This window comes from Nomascus leucogenys, chromosome X (genome assembly GCF_006542625.1).
Source record: "Nomascus leucogenys isolate Asia chromosome X, Asia_NLE_v1, whole genome shotgun sequence".
NCBI classification, from domain to species: Eukaryota; Metazoa; Chordata; class Mammalia; order Primates; family Hylobatidae; genus Nomascus; species Nomascus leucogenys.
This window is the reverse complement of record NC_044406.1, coordinates 68,314,385-68,331,646: the sequence shown is the minus strand read 5'-3', so window position 1 is coordinate 68,331,646 and position 17,262 is coordinate 68,314,385. Positions and strand designations below refer to the sequence as shown.

At 37.9% G+C, this 17,262-nt stretch overlaps 1 protein-coding gene and 1 pseudogene across 3 annotated transcripts in view; both read right to left on the bottom strand.

Moving 5' to 3' along the window:
- The window catches only part of ATP7A (ATPase copper transporting alpha), a 135,891-nt gene that overhangs the window by 68,484 nt on the left and 50,145 nt on the right, over positions 1 to 17,262 (bottom strand). For 2 of the 3 annotated variants that reach the window (XM_030807384.1, XM_030807382.1), the window contains exon 2: positions 8,434 to 8,574. In XM_030807384.1, the coding sequence (XP_030663244.1) occupies positions 8,434 to 8,553 (120 nt within the window). In that variant the 5' untranslated portion in view covers positions 8,554 to 8,574. Of the gene's footprint in view, positions 1 to 8,433; positions 8,575 to 15,678; positions 15,871 to 17,262 lie in introns of all 3 variants that reach the window. The other variant, XM_030807383.1, reaches the window with a different exon arrangement.
- On the bottom strand, positions 15,599 to 16,330 carry LOC105738093 (annotated as a pseudogene).

The window sequence follows — 17,262 nt, the reverse complement described above, 5'->3', positions numbered from 1 at the left end:
AATCACTTGCATATAAAGAAAATAAAAATACTTCAGTCTTTTCTCTAGATAAAAATTTTTTAAATTAATGATAGTTTAGAAAAGTTCCTTTCAACATAACAACTAGGCATTGATAAATTTTTAAAGCTACTGTCAAATTTGTGAAAACAGTTGAGTTTCTTTCATATATGAGCTGTAAGATTTCAGGGCATTTCAAATTTACTTGTGAAGTGACTAATCTTACATATTCTTTGAACTGGTAACATTCAATTACCAGTTTTACACTGAGCCCCACACCTTCAAGTCATGATGCTTAGTGAGCTGGCCCCATGAGTAGTAGGGGTGTTCCAAGAAGCCATCCCTATATCAGAATTCCTAGCAAAAACTCTACTATACACAGAAGTGACAAAGAACCACCTATAGCCAAATGGCCTACTAACCCCAAACTAAACATATCCCCAACTCAACCTCCCCTTAGTCACATCCCCAAAAAACTCATGGCCACTCCAATATCACACTAACAGAAGAGTCATCGAAGTAGAAATGGACAATGGCCTTGAAGGGTTGTGGTTAAATTTTTTTTAATTTTTCAAATTGTACAAAAACACATGACCATGTAAACACATTGCTGATACTCCTTCCAGAGTCTTAGAAGAAGGTCAATGCAAATGAGGAGCTCTGAAACTTAAGCTTCATTAACTTCACAGAAAATCTGTCTCTGGCCCCAGAAGACTTCACACTTAGTAAAATATTTTTTTTAAAAGAGAATAAAGGTTACTAACATAAGGGCTTTTGACTGAAAGAGGAGAAGCAGAGCTGAAAAAGGCAGAACAAGTGTGTTTTCTTTTATTTTTAGCAATCAAATTATGAATGTGCCCTGGAAAGTAGTCTTGAGTATCTGTCACTGGGATTTGTATAAATCACTGTTGACAACACAAAGTGCTTTCACATTATATTGCTGCTATTCTTCATTTTCAATGTAATCAAAATTCAATTGCATTTGTTTGACCTTAAACAGACCTTATTAAGCAGTGGTGAACTTTGGGAAGATGCAGTGGAAATAGCCATCTTATATATGAGTGTGATGCAAACAGGCTGTTTGGGGAAGCAAGAATGTATTTGCAAATATCAAAGCAGAATCTAGCTTTATAGTTATACATGGATATGTTGGCAGAGACAAATATTCACCTACAATAGTTTGCTAGACAGAGAGTTGAGGGTTTTGGAAAATACTTTAGCTGTCAGTGGACAATAAGTACCTAAGTCATTTGGCAAAAAATTACATGAACTAGTTTCCAAATGGTTAAAACAGCTTTACTGCAATTAGCACAGACACTACTATATAATTAGTAAGGTTCAGCTTCTGTTCTGGCCCTCAACACCAGCCCCACCTTAGATCAAGTGGAGGAGGTTTAATTAGTTTCATCTGAGGATAAATCAAATGCATGTGTCATACTTATTACTCACTGAAATTAAGCAACTCATTTTTAAAGTGTTAGCATTGAGGTTGCAGAGCTACTTTTGCTATTCTCTTTCCTAATCAACAAACTGCAAAATATCCCTAACTTTTGCATAGATATGATTGGGGAAAATATTTTTATATAAATTTCCATATTTTGAAGATAAATACATAAAATAATTACCTGTCATCTCTCAGCTTTTCCAACTTGGCTCTTTCCCCAAAGATCATTAAAGGCAACCATATCCCTGTTAGGGGATGTTGCCAGGAAGAAGCAATGTGGGAGCCTCTAAGACTGGAGTTATGCCAAGGTAGATGGTGAATACAAGAAAAAAAAATCTACCTTTGGAGCATGTGAAAATGGAAAGTTCATATCTAAATAGTCACATGGATGTCAACAGTACAGAAAACTCAGGAGAAGGAATATGTACTATGTAAATAAAACTTTTCTAGCCACAGCTATCAACATAGTCTTAGCTAATCATTGTGTAGAGTCAACAAACGAGAAATACTGCTTTTTCCCTCATACAAATAGTAATATGGATCCAAAGTTTACTCTCTGGCCAAGATGACTATCAAACTTGGACATGGAAAAAATTACCTACAGTTTCAGATTAAGAAGAGAAGAATTGTCCACATATTAGCACCACACTTCATAGGACTCTTGAATTAAGGAAATGTATCAGACTTCATAGAGAGTAATGATGGTCTAATTAGCCAATTTTGGGTAATAAAAACAAGGCAAACCGAAACTAATCTACTCAAGATCTTATGATAAATCAGAATTTTAGGTAAGAATACTGCAGAGATAAAGTATAAATTCTGTATTTCACTAAAGAGCCAAAACCATTTTGAAACCTCTGAAAAATAAATGGTAAAAATTAATGTTTAGATCAAGAATAGTTAAAAAGTAGAGCTCTCACAAGTATCTGATCTGGAGACACAAAATATTCTAGTTCCAATGTAATCACTCACACCCTTAAAAATATGATGAGCTTCTGATAATTAGAAAGAATCCATCATGTCCCTAATTTTGAATTTTGTGCTAAATCTGATGTCCAGTTGGACAAAGCTTTCATTATAATATTAACATCTGCTCCTGGTAGTATGTCAAAAAATGTATTGCATGTGGATCTCAACTAGTCATAGGAAAACCATTCTGGTATTGATGCAAGCTGATCAAATTCCAAAGTGGCATTAACTTCCCGCCATTACTGTAACGAACATTGCATAAAAGCAAAATTACAGAGAACCTCCAGCAAATAGAATTACCACCAATATAAAGTTGTTTTTTTTTGTTGTTTTTTTTCTTTTTTTTGAGACGGAGTCTCGCTCTGTCGCCCAGGCTGGAGTGCAGTGGCGCGATCTCGGCTCACTGCAAGCTCTGCCTGCCGGGTTCACACCATTCTCCTGCCTCAGCCTCCCGAGTAGCTGGGACTACAGGCGCCCGCCACCACGCCCGGCTGATTTTTTGTATTTTTAGTAGAGACGGGGTTTCACCATGTTAGCCAGGATGGTCTCGATCTCCTGACCTCGTGATCCGCCCGCCTCGGCCTCCCAAAGTGCTGGGATTACAGGCTTGAGCCACCGTGCCCGGCCATAAAGTTGTTTTAATGATAAAATAACATTAAAATGATAAGTATATTACACAAATGAGAATACAACTCAGCTAAAATGACACATCCATTACTGACTCATTAAGGCCTGGCAGTAAAAATAAACATGTTTAAGAGTAAGCAATTCAGGCTGGACGTGGTGGCTCATGCCTGTAATCCCAATACTGTGGGAGGCTGAGGCGGGCGGATCACCTGAGGTCAGGAGTTCCAGGCCAGCCTGGCCAACATGGTGAAACCCTGTTTCTACCAAAAGTACAAAAAAATTACCCAGGAATGGTGACGTGCACCTGTAGTCCCAGCTACTTGGGAGGCTGAGGCATGAGAATTGCTTGAACCCAGGAGCCAGAGGTTGCAGTGAGCTGAGATGGCACCACTGCACTCCAGCCTGGGTGACAGAGTGAGATTCCATCTTTAAAAAAAAAAAAAAGTAAGCATAATATTTAAGCAAAGCTTCTGTATGTTATTGTCAATACAGTAGGAATCCTCAAGCTTTTGGCATGAGATATTGTTAATTCTTTGGATCCTGAGATACAAGTTGGAGAGAAATGAGAAAAAAATATGTTCAAAAACAAACTAAATAAAGCATGGGAAAGAGTACTGAAATTATATACACTACAATTAGTGCTGAGAATTGCGAAGAGTGACAAGGGAAAGGGGCGGGCAGGGGTGGTGGCAGGGGGAGGCCAAAAGGCTTAGAAATGGCAACTGGTATGGAGATATACTAGGAAGTTCCAATCCACTAGTCAGAGACATCTACCTTAACAGAATACAATAGGCAGGAAGGCCTGGACCAACTCTTAGAATCATCAGCAAAACACATTATAAAATTCAACTGATGAGAATGGCATGCAAATAAATAGCAAGGATTTTCCTAGGTGATGGGTATAGGGTAGATTCTTGTACTATTAATAGTTTCTCCACCTTTGTGTATGTTTGACATTTTTAATGAAAAGTAAGTCTTCTTTGACCAAGTGAGGCTTATCCTGGGAATGCATGGCTGGTTCAACATTTGAAAATCAATCAGAGTAATTCACCATCTTAACAGACTAAAGGAGAAAAACCATATGATCATCTCTATATGCAGAAAAAGCACTTGACAAAATTCAACATCCATTCATGATGTTTAAAAAAACCCTCAGCAAACTAGTAATAGAAATAACTTAATTAACCTGATAAATAGTATCTACAAAACTCTACAACTAACACAATGCTAATGGTAAATGACTGAATGTTTCCCCCAACCACCGTTCACTCTCACCACTCCTAATCAAAATTGTAATGAAGGTTTGATAATACAAGGGGAAAAAAAAGATATAGACTACAAAGGAAGAAATAAAACTATGTGGCCAGGCGCAGTGGCTCACACCTGCAATCCCAGCACTTTAAGAGGCCGAGGTGGACAGATTACTCAAGGCCAGGAGTTCAAGACCACCCTGGCCAACATGGCAAAACCCCAACTCTACTAAAAATACAAAAATTAGCCAGGTGTGGTGGCATGTGCCTGTAATCCCAGCTACTTGGGTGACTGAGGCATGAGAATTGCTTGAACCCAGGAGGTGGAGGTTGCAGTGAGCCAACATTGTGCCACTGTACTCCAGCCTGGGTCACAGAGTGAGACTATCTTAAAAAAAAAAAAAACTATTTATATACCTTGATGACATAATTACATAGAAAATCCCAATAAATGTACAAAAAAGCTAATAGGTTTGATAAGTCAGTTTAGCTAGGTTCCAGGATACAAAGTCAACATACAAAAACCTCATAATGAACAACTGAAATTAAACTTAAATTTAAAATTTAAAAACAGTACCATTTATAACAGCATTCAAAAACATAAAGTACTTAAATATAAATCTAACAAAATATGTATAGAAACTGCATGCTGAAAACTATTGATTCCTGATAAAAGAAATCAAAGAATACCAACATAAATAGACATATACTATGTGCATGGATTGGAAAACTCAATATTGGTAAGATGTTACTTCTGTCCAAATGGATCTGTAGAATCAACACAGTCTCAAGGAAAATCCCAGCAGATATTTTTGTAGAAACTTATAAACTGATTCTAAAATTTATATGGAAAGTAAAAGGGCCTGGACTAACCAAAACAATTTTGAAAAAGAAGAAAGAGTTAAGGAATCACAGTATCTGATTTTAATACTTATTATAAAGCTACAATAACCAAAACTGTATGGTATTGGCCAAAGGACAGACATACAGATCAATGGAACAGAATAGCGCAGAAAGAAATAAACCAATAAATATATGGCCAATTGATTTTCAACAAAGGTTCAAAGGCAATTCAATGGAGAGAGAATATACTTTTTAACAAATGATGCTGGGAAAAATGGACATACGTATCCGAAAAAAAATTAACTTCAACCGGTATCTAACAATGTATACAAGTTAATTCAAAATGGATCATAGACCTAAACGTAAAACCTAAAACTATAAAGTCTTTAGAAAAAGACACATAGGAGAACAATCTTTGTGACCTTGAGTTAGGCCATGATTTCTTAGATATACTAAAGCATAAGGCATAAAAGGAAAAAAAGTGGATAAACTGGAATTCATCAAAAATGAAAACTTCTACTCTGAAAAAGACACTATTTATTTATTTATTTATTTATTTTGAGACGGAGCCTCGCTCTGTTGCCCAGGCTGGAGTGCAGCGGCACGATCTCTGCTCACTGCAAGCTCCACCTCCCGGGTTCACGCCATTCTCCTGCCTCAACCTCTCCAGTAGCTGGGACTATAGGCGCCCACCACCACACCTGGCTAATTTTTTGTATTTTTAGTGGAGACCGGGTTTCACTGTATTAGCCAGGATGGTCTCTATCTCCTGACCTCGTGATCCACCTGCCTCGGCCTCCCAAAGTGCTGAGATTACAGGTGTGAGCCACCACGCCTGGCCAAGACACTTTTTAAGAGACTGAAAAGACAAGCCACAGACTGGAAAAATGTATTTGTAAAACACATATCTGACAGAAGACTTATATTCAGAACATATAATCAAAATTCAATAACAACAAAACAAAAAATCCAATTAAAAATTTGGCCAAAGGGTTTAACACACATTTCACCAAAGAAGATATACAAATGCCTAATAAGGACATGAAAAGATGCTCAATATCATTAGCCATTAAGGAAATGAGAATTAGTGATGTAATATTACACACCCTTTAGAATGCCTATAATTTAAAAGACTGACACTAGAAATTGTTGGAGGGAATGTGGAGAAAATGGAACACTTTCAAAGTGGAACACAAACACTGCTGGTGGGAAGATAAAATGGTATTTCCACTGTGATAAATCATTTGGCAGTGTATCACTTACCAATGAGGACACCACGTATGGGCTCTGTCACAACTATTCAACTCTGTTGTAGTGAAAAAAGGGCTGTACACAATACATAAATGAATGAGTGTGGCTGTGTTCTAATAAAATTTTATATTACTAAAACTTTACTTACAGACACAAAAATTTGAATTTCATGTGCTTTTCGTAAGTTCCTAAATTTTTTTAAATCTTTTTCAACGGTGTAAAAATGTAAAAGCCATTCTTAGCTTATGAGCCATATGAAAGCAGTTGGCAAACTGGGTTTGGCCTGCAGATCATCATTTTCCAATCCCTGCCATACATGCATGAAGTTTCTTATGATAACCACAGGTACTTCATGCAGTATTCAGAAGGCTTTTTTATAACTTGAACTACATCTTTAACCACAGTATATCTAGAATGCTGTTGATGCTCAAGTAATGTTAAACAATAATAGAGTCTTCAACTTAAAGCCCTAGAGTCTGAAAAACAAACAAACAAACAAAAAACCAACAATAGAGTCTTCCTTAGGTATATCATACAAGGTGTACTAGTAATTTTGGCTGGGCATGGTGGCTCACACCTGTAATCCCCGCACTCTGGGAGGCCCAGGTGGGAGGATCACTTGAGTCCAGGAGTTTGAGATCAGCCTGGGCAACATAGTGAGACCCCCATCGCTACAAAAAATAAATTAAAAAATTAGCTGGCATGCGGCCGGGCACAGTGGCTCATGCCTGTAATCCCAACAATTTGGAAGGCTGAGGTGGGCAGATCACCTGAGGTCAGGAGTTCGAGACCAGCCTGACCAACATGGAGAAACCCCGTCTCTACTAAAAATACAAAATTAGCTGGGAGTGGTGGCGCATGCCTGTAATCCCAGCCACTCGGAAGGCTAAGGCAGGAGAATTGCTTGAACCCGGGAGGCGGAGGTTGTGGTGAGCTGAGATCACGCCATTGCACTCCAGCCTGGGCAGCAAGAGCAAAACTCCATCTTAAAAAACATTAGCTAGCATGGTGGTGCACACCTGTGGTCCCAGGTACTTGGGAGGCTGAGATGGGAGGATTGCTTGAGCCTGGGAAATCTAGGCTGCAGTGAGCTGTGATAAGACTCGTCATTTGGTCATTTTTTAGTCAGGTTATTTTGTGGTCGTTAAGTTCTTTATATAGTCTGGATATTAACCCCTTGATAAATGTATAGTTTGTAAATATTTTCTCCCATTCTGTAGATTGTCTCTTTACTTTGTTAATTGTTTCCAATGATGAGTTAATGGGTGCAGCACACCAACATGGCACATGTATACATATGTAACAAACCTGCACGTTGTGCACATGTACCCTAAAACTTAAAATATAATAATAAAATTTTTTTTAAAATGACCAAAATACTTTAATAGAGATTTCTCTAAAGAAGACATACAAATACCCAACAAGCACATGAAAAAACACTCAACATCAGAGCAAGTACCTAGCAAGCAATTCTCCTGCCTCAGCCTTCCGAGTAGCTGGGTGACAGAGCAAGACCCTGTCTGAAAAAAAATTAAAAATAAAAACCAAAGTATACTAGTAATTCTCTAGACATTTTCCCTTCAAGTTTTAATTACAAAATAATCACCATGTTATAAAAGAAAAACCCCAACCCATCCCCTGAAAACATACATTTTAGTTCAGCATGAGATTCAGAGTAATAAGCAGTATATAAATACTCATATACTTATAAAATATAAATCTATAAATATACAACCACAATATCAAGATTCCATGTTCAGATGTTCTTAAATTGAAAATATATCTTACATGGTGGGATTACAGGTCTGAGCCACTGCGCCTGGCCATGTATTTCTTTATAGCAATGCAAGAGCAGCCTAACACAATTAGTGTTTTTTCTTTATGAGAGGAATTAATGGGTCAAAGAAAACTTATTTAGCTTCAAGATAAGAAGTACGATAGTTCTTATTGCCAAATGTGTCAGTGTGTCTGCTTCTATCTCAGTGTTAGAAGTAATTTACAGTAGAATTCTCTTCAATGGCATTTGACTTCAGTTTCCAAAGAGTAACTTACCTTAATGTGATGCACACCATTCACTTTTCCAATCTGCTGCTCAATGGTCCAAACACAGGAATTGCAAGTCATACCCTCAACAGAAATGGTAACAGAATTCACACCCATACTTGGATCCATTTTGATTTCCTCATTACATTCCTGTTAGAAACAATAAACTCATTAATTTCAGCCATGCAAATAATCTTTCCTCAACTTTTCCCCCACCTCCCCAATTAAAAATATGCTATATTTTATATATGCTCAAGTGTCATGTTTAAAAAATTAAAATGTGCTAGTAATAAAATATGGTAAGCATTCTTCTTGCTTAGAAAAAAAATTCTCATCACCTTAGATGAAGTAAAGGAAAGTTGTTTCTATGGATATACTAACTAAAAATAAAAATTTCAATACTTTAATAGAAGTAACTAGCTTTCATAGAGTGCTTTCCTGATTACTAATGTTTCCTATACATAATCTCATTTAACATTTGTAAGTACAAATTAAGAACTAACCAAAAATGCCCCAAATCCTTACAACAGCCAACAAGGTCCCACATGATTTCCCATGCCTGTCCCCCTCAAATTTACCTGGCCTCCTCTTCTACCACTCACCAAACCCTTCTCTGTGCCAGTCATACTGGCCTCCTGGCTGTTACTCATGCAAGGATGACTCTTACTTCAAGGCCTTCGTTTTAGCTATTCTCTTGCTTTGGGACTTTCTTCTTCCAGATAACTGCTTGGCTAACTTCTTTGTCTCCAAGTCTTTGTTCAAATCTAACCTTAATGAGGACTATGCTGACCTCCCTATTTAAAACTGCAACCTACATCCCTTCCACACAAACATACTCTGATTCCCCTTACCTCTGCTTTTTCTTTTGTTTTCATATACCACCTTCTAACATACTCCATAATTTGCTGATGTATACTGTTTATTGCTTATTGTCCGCCTTCCTGTGATGGTTTTAAAATATGCCCACAAATTCTTTGCTACTCCTTCCTTCAAGAGGGAGAATTTAATCCTTTCCCTTCGGTGTGGCCTGAACTTAATGACTTGTTTCTTGCTTTTTGTTGTTGTTGTTTTGTTTTTTGTTTTGTTTTGTTTTTTTGAGACTCCTTCTGTCTCGCAGGCTGGAGTGCTGTGACACGATCTCAGCTCACTGCAACTTCTGCCTCCCGGGTTGAAGTGATTCTCCTGCATCAGCCTTCCCAGTAGCTGAGATTACAGGCACATGCCACCACACCCGGCTAATTTTTTGTATTTTAAGTAGAGACAAGGTTTCACCATGTTGACTAGGCTGGTCTTGAACACCTGACCTCAAGTGATCCACCCGCCTTGCCCTCCCAAAGTGCTGGGATTACAGGCGTGAGCCACCACACCTGGCCTAATGACTTGTTTCTAATGAATAGACTAAGGTAGAAGCGACAAGGTGTGACTTCCAAGACTAGGTCATAAAAAACATTGCAAGAGGAGAAAAAAGCATTGTGTTTTCCTTGTTGTCCTCTCTCCTGAATCACGCAATCTGGGGGAAGCCACCTACCAGGTATGAAGACATACAAGCAGCCTTATGGAGAGGTTCATATGGCGAGGAACTGAGGCCTCATGTCAAAAACCAGCAAAGACCTAAGGCCTCCCGCCAATAGCCAGGTAAGTGAACCACCTTGGAAACTGCTCCTTCAGACCCAAGTTAAGCCTTTAAACTGCTGCAGCCCCAGACACCATATTGACTACAACTTCATGAGACACCCTGAGCCAGAACCACCCATCTAAGCTGCTCCCAAATTATTGAGTCATAGGAAATGTGACATAATAAATGTTTGTTGCTTTAAGCCACTAAATTTTGGGGTTATTTGTTACACTGCAATAATTAAGTAATACACTTCCCACTAGAATAAAAACTCCAGGAAGATAGGACTCTGTTTTTTCACTGATATTAGGCTGAACCACATGAAATCATCATAGTCAAACACTGGCAATTTCATATAAATCAATCTAATATATCCCATGGAAACAGTGGTTCCTCTGGTGAGGGGAAATGAGTGGTTAGGGAATAAGGGTGGGAAAAAGAATTTTCAGTGTATAACCTTTTGTACCTTTTACTTCAAATGGTATAAAAAGTATTACAACATCATTTTAGTTTTGGTAAGCTCAGAGAAACTTAAACAGAAAATGCTGAACCATGCCCGCTGCTACTAACAAAGCAAGATGATTAATGGACTCTTGTAAGTTCTCCAACTAATTTCTGTGGAGCTTTGAACAATTAGACCACCCAGTCTATGGTATTGTGTTATGGAAGACTGAACTAAGACATATGCATTCTTTTTTTAATTGGGATATAATTCACATGCTATAAAATTCAGCCTTTTAACCTACAGAATGGGAGAAAAAATTTTGCAATCTACCCATCTGACAAAGGTCTAATATCCAGAATCTACAAGGAACTTAAACAATTTACAAGAAAAAAACAACCCCATCAAAAAGTGGCCAAAGGATATGAATAGACATTTCTCAAAAGAAGACATTTATGCGGCCAACAAACATATGAAAAAAAGCTCAACATCACAGATCATCAGAGAAATGCAAATCAAAACCACAATGAGATACCATCTCATGCCAGTCAGAATGGCAATTATTAAAAAGTCAGGAAACAACAGATGCTGGTGAGGCCGTGGGGAAATAGGAACGCTTTTACACTGTTGGTGGGAATGTGAATTAGTTCAACTATTGTGGAAGACAGTATGGCGATTCCTTGAGGATCCAGAACCAGAAATACCATTTGACCCAGCAACCCCATTACTGGGTATATACCCAGAGGAATATAAATCATTCTACTATAAAGACACATGCACACATATGTTTATTGCAGCACTATTTACAATAACAAAGACTTGGAACCAACCCAAATGCCCATCAATGATAGACTGGATAAAGAAAATGTGGTACATATACACCATGGAATACTATGCAGCCATACAAAGGAATGAGATCATGTCCTTTGCAGGGATATGAATGAAGCTGGAAACCATCATCCTCAGCAGACTCACACAGGAACAGAGAACCAAATGCTGCATGTTCGTGCTCATAAGTGGGAGTTGCACAACGAGAACACATGGCCACAGGGAGGGGAACATCACACACTGGGGCCTGTTGGGGGGTAAGGGGTGAGGGGAGGAAACTTAAAGGATGGGTCAATAGATGCAGCAAACCATCATAGCACACATGTACCTATGTAACAAACCTGCACGTTCTGCACATCTATCCTGGCTTTTTTTAAGAAGAAATGAAAAAAATTCAGCCTTTTAAGGTATCCAGTTCAGTACGTTTTAGTACATTCACACGGATGTGCAACCATAATGACTATGTAGTTGCAAAACATTTTCATTACTCCAAAAAGAAATCCCATGCCCATTAGCAACACTCCCCATTCCTCTCTACTCACAGCCCCTGGCAAACACTAATTTTATTTCCCATCTCTATGGATTTGCCTATATGGTCATTTCATATAAATTGATTCATTCAATATGTGTCCTTGTGTGTCTGGATTCTTTCACTTAGCATAATGTTTTCAAGGTACATTGATGTGTAAAATGTATCGGTACTCTATTCTTTTCACTTTCTTGATGGTGTCCATTGAATCACAAAAGCTTTTAATTTGTGAAGTCCAATTTATCTTTTTTCTTTTGTGTTTTTTGTGTCATATCTAAGAAACCATTGCCACATTCAAACTTATGAACATTTACTGCTATGTTTTCTTCTAAGAGTTTTTGTAGTTTTGGCTCTTATATTTAGGTCTTTAATCAATTCTGAGTTAATTGTTGTACATGGTGTATGGTAAGGATCCAACATACATTGTTTTACATGAGGATGTCCTGTTTTCCCAACACCAGTTTTAAAACATTCTTGAGATGTAGTTCACATATTATATAATTCACACATTTAAAGTGTATAATTCAATAGTTGTTAGCATATTCACAGACATGTGCAACCATCACCACAGGCAATTTCAGAACATTTTCGTCACCTAAAAACAACAACAACAACAACAAAACATACCCCTTACCTATCAGTCATCACCTCCTAAGCCTTCTGTCCTAGGCAACCACTAATCTACTTTGTTTGTATAGATTTTCCTCTTCTGGACATTTCAGATGAATGGAATCACGTAATATGTGGTCTTTTGTGACTGACTTCTTTCATGTAGCATGTTTTCAGTGTTCATCCATGTTACAGCACATATCAGAACATCATTCCCTTTTATGGCTGAATAATATTCCACTGCATAGATATACCATATTTTATCTATTTGTCAGTTGATGAACACTTGGGTTGTTTCCATCTTTTGGCTATTATGAATAATGCTGCTAGAAACATTCATGTACAAACTTTTGTGTTTTCATTTCTCTTTGGTAATACCTAAGAGTAGACTTGCTGGATCATATAATAACTCTATGTTTAATTGTTTGAGGATCTGCCAGACTGTTTTCCAAAGTGACTGTACCATTTATACTCCCATCAGCAGTATATGAGGGCCCCAATTGTTCCACCTCCAATACCTATTATCTTTTTTATTCTACCCATCCTAGCAGGTGTGAAGTGGTATCTCATTGTGGTTTTGATTCACATTTCTCTGATTACTAATAATGTCAAGCATCTTTTCATGTGCTTATTGGGTATTTGTATATCTTTGAAGAAATGTCTATTCAAGCACTCTACCCAATTTTTAATAAGGTTGTTTTGTTGTTGTTGTTGAGTTGTAAGAGTTCTTTATATTCTTGGATATTAATCCCTTATCAGATATATGACTTTCAAATACTTTCTCCTATCCAGTTGGTTGTCTTTCATTCTTCTTTTTTTTGAAATAAAATTTGCTTTTAATAAAAATTTATTTTGTACATTTTTAAAATCACAATTTTCAGGACATGTAAGAAAAATATTTTTCCTAATACTGAAATAAGCATATCTTTGGTATAGAAATCACACCCTATGTGTGATCTTTTAACTTAAAAAAAAAAAAAGTCCAGTGCTTTTACATTGTTGGTGGGAGTGTAAATTAGTTCAACCATTGTGGAAGACAGTGTGGTGATTCCTCAAGGATCTAGAACTAGAAATACCATTTGATCCAGCAATCCAATTACAGGATATATACCCAAAGGATTATAAATCATTCTACTATAAAGACACATGCACATGTATGTTTACTGTGGCACTATTCACAATAGCAAAGACTTGGAACCAACCTAAATGTCCATCAATAACAGACTGGATAAAGAAAATGTGGCACATATACACCATGGAATACCATGCAGCCATAAAAAAGGATGAGTTCATGTCCTTTGCAGGGACATGGATGAAGCTGGAAACAATAATTCTCAGCAAACTATCACATGAACAGAAAACCAAACACTGCATGTTCTCACTTGTAAGTGGGATTTGAACAATGAGAACACATGGACATAGGGAGGGAAGCATCACACACTGGGGCCTGTCGGGGGGTGGGGATTAGGCAAGGGATAACGTTAGGAGAAATACCTAATGTAGGTGATGGGTTGATGGGTGCAGCAAACCACCATGGCACATGTATACCTATGTAACAAAACTGCACGTTCTGCATATGTACCCCAGAACTTAAAGTATAAAAAAAGAGTCCAGAGCTAGACCTAATATGCTAAACAAAACTATTATTTGGCCATCCATCTGCAGCCTTTCAATGCACCGTTGTGGAGCTTCAGAATATCATTCTGTACACATCACCATATCTACAAAGAATTAAGATGTCATATCAAATATCCAGAAGTTATATATGGTACAGAATTAGTTGGCTTAATCATTCACACATAATACAAACTACCAAAAAGCGACATAAGATACAGAACAAACAAAATTGGACATTGTCACTAAGGTCAAATAATATAAAAACAATCATGTTATTTAAATTTGACGTATTGGAAGCAAAGTAACTTAGTTAGAATTATGTAAATAACTTGTAAAGCTCCAAAATTCATAGTACAGAGCCATAAATCTGATAAGGCACTTTAAAGACAGCAATCAAATATATAAAAATACCAAAAACAAAAAAAACTAAGTGTAAAAGCAGTAACCATAGAAATAAATAGGAAAAAAAATTCGTTCTTTCTAGACAGTCTTTCATTTTCTGAAATAAAGACTTCTTAGCTGGGTGCGGTGGCTCATGCCTGTAATCCCAACACTTTGGGAGGCCAAGGCGGGTGGATCACTTGAGGTCAGGAGTTCGAGACCAGCCTGGTCAATATGGTGAAACCTTGTCTCTACTAAAAATACAAAAAATTAGCCGGGTATGGTGGCACACGCCTGTAATCCCAGCTACTGGGGAGGCTGAGGCAGGAGAATCACTTGAACCCAGGAGGCAGAGATTGCAGTGAGCCAAGATTGCACCACTGCACTCCAGCCTGGGAGACAGAATGAGACCCTGTCTCAAAAAAGACTTTTTAAAATAATCATAGGAGGACAAAAGTATTTATCACATTTTTAAAAGCTATCATCAAAGTTAAAATCTCTGTGAAAAAGATAACATTTTCCTTCAAGTCAACAAAGTCCTGATTCATACATTTTTTAGAGAAACAACTAGAGTCTTCCTGCTAAATACAGGAAGGAAAAATAGCTTTGTATTATGTTAGTCAACTCTTCTTTTCAATAAACATTTAGTGAATGCTGTGTGACACTGTTTTAGGTGCTGGGGATATCGAAGTAAGTAAGACAATCCTTTGCTCTACAGAACTTAGCCTAATGGAGCTGGAACTACCATTGGCAACCTTAAAGTTACCTCCCTTGGTTCATAAGATGAAGCTCAACTTTTAACTCTGCCATGCTCCGCATCTTACTGCACAACAAATAATGGTCCACTTAGTTTGCTACTGGTAGCACTGTGGCACAATTAATATTAACTATCTACTGATAAAATTAAGTTTTGTAAAGGATTTTATGAAAGTTTGAAGGGCAGAAAGTGTAAGAATAAACAAGTACTGATCAACATCAAAAATAGAATCAGTATTCTGCTTTTACAAAGGTCAAGAAAACCAAGAAAAATTTCAGTCTGAAGATATAGAGAACTGCTAGATATTATCCTATATATGTGGCACATGTGAAATGATCATATATGAGGAAGTATGAATTATTACACAGTCACTATCAAAGAGCTAAGTATGCCAAATCAATTGTCAGATTTCCAGGAATCACAGCGTTCTTTCAAGAGGTCCCGTCATGTTTTAAGGAAATGTGCATTTTCCGTACATTTGACGGCAAGCTCTTCCACTTGAGCTGATACTGTAGATATGGCTTCAAGAAGTTTGGGTGACGAAAATGCTGTGTCTCTGATCTGCAGCCCCACTTCCTCCAGCAGGTCTACTGTTCGGCTGCTGCTCCTGCTCAAAATGGGCCGGCCTAAACTCACAGCAATTCCCAGGGAAGATGCTGAAGAGGGGTCTGAAAATGAGGGAGAAGAGAGAGGAAGCAGGGCTGTGAAGAAACTCGTAACACCTCAGGGTCAGCCACAGGGAAGGGCTGGTGTTAACAGTGGAGGGTGTCCAGGTTCTTGGCGTCTTAAACAAAGAATTGGACAAAACGCACAAACAAAGCAAGGAAGGAATGAAGGGATTTGTTGAAAATGAAAGTACACTCCACAGTATGGGAGCGGCCCTGAGCACAGGGGCTCAAAAGGCCCTCTTACAGAGTTTTTGTGAGTTTAAATACCCTCTACTTGGAGTACACCCTATGTAAAAGGAGAGGATGAAGTAAAGTTACAAAATCATTTACTTGGCCTATGCTCTATGAGAGGATATTTCCTGTCATAGCTGAAGTGTGAATCAGCCTTATGATCCTGCCTCCAGACCCTATTTTCCAGCCTCACTGGGACAGCAGAATCCGACCAGAGCAGCCAAACCATCTTTCAACCGCTTGTACCCAAATCCTCCATTCTCTTGATAGTGTCCTTTTGTGTACAAGTTTTCAAGTCTGAAGAAGTCCAATAATTTTACTATTCAGGACTCTCACAAGGTTCACACATTGCATTTGGTTTTATGTCTCTTTTGTCTCATTTAATCTAGAATCGCTCCTTCCATATCTCTTTTCCCTCATGAAGTGACTTTTTGAAGGTCAGTTGTCTTAACATCCATTGTATCTTCTTTTTAAAATATAAACTCTTTTTTGATAATCAGGGGGATGATAGTTGGAATTATATCTCAATAATCAGGGGGATGATAGTTGGAATTATATCTCTTAATACCTACATAAGGTCAGTTACTGCAAGAGAACAAAAGCCCAGAAAGGACAGGAAAGGCAAGTTTGGGAGCAAAGGACAAATAGGATGAGTTCAGGTAGCGAGTCCAGGATGGAGTACTTAAGGCAAGCATGAAGGTATTAGGGGCCCAGGAGGAGTCAGTGGGAAGCAGTACAAGGGTATAAAAATGGAAGTAGAAGAATGTCTAAAACAAACAGATCCTATCAAAATTTTACCTAAGGATAGTCCTGAGCCTAAAAAAGGAAACTCTTCCTTATTCTCCTTATAGCTTTGGCTGTCTACCTCCAGAACACAGAACTCAGACGCGCTCCTGTATCTTATGGGTCAAATGGGGCTTTTGAGGGCTAATCTCGCAAGATTACCAAAGTTGACTGAATCGTTTTATGGGAAAACATCAAATTCAACAAACAGAATTGGCAACAAACTTTTAGAATACAATACCTTTGGTAGGTGAAGGCTAGTTTACCTGTTTAGGAATGTAAGACTGAAATACAGTTTTATCATGGGGTATGTCCCAGACCAAAGCACTGGACTAACTCTCAGGCTTACTGAGGAACTGAGAGACATCAGTCAGGCAG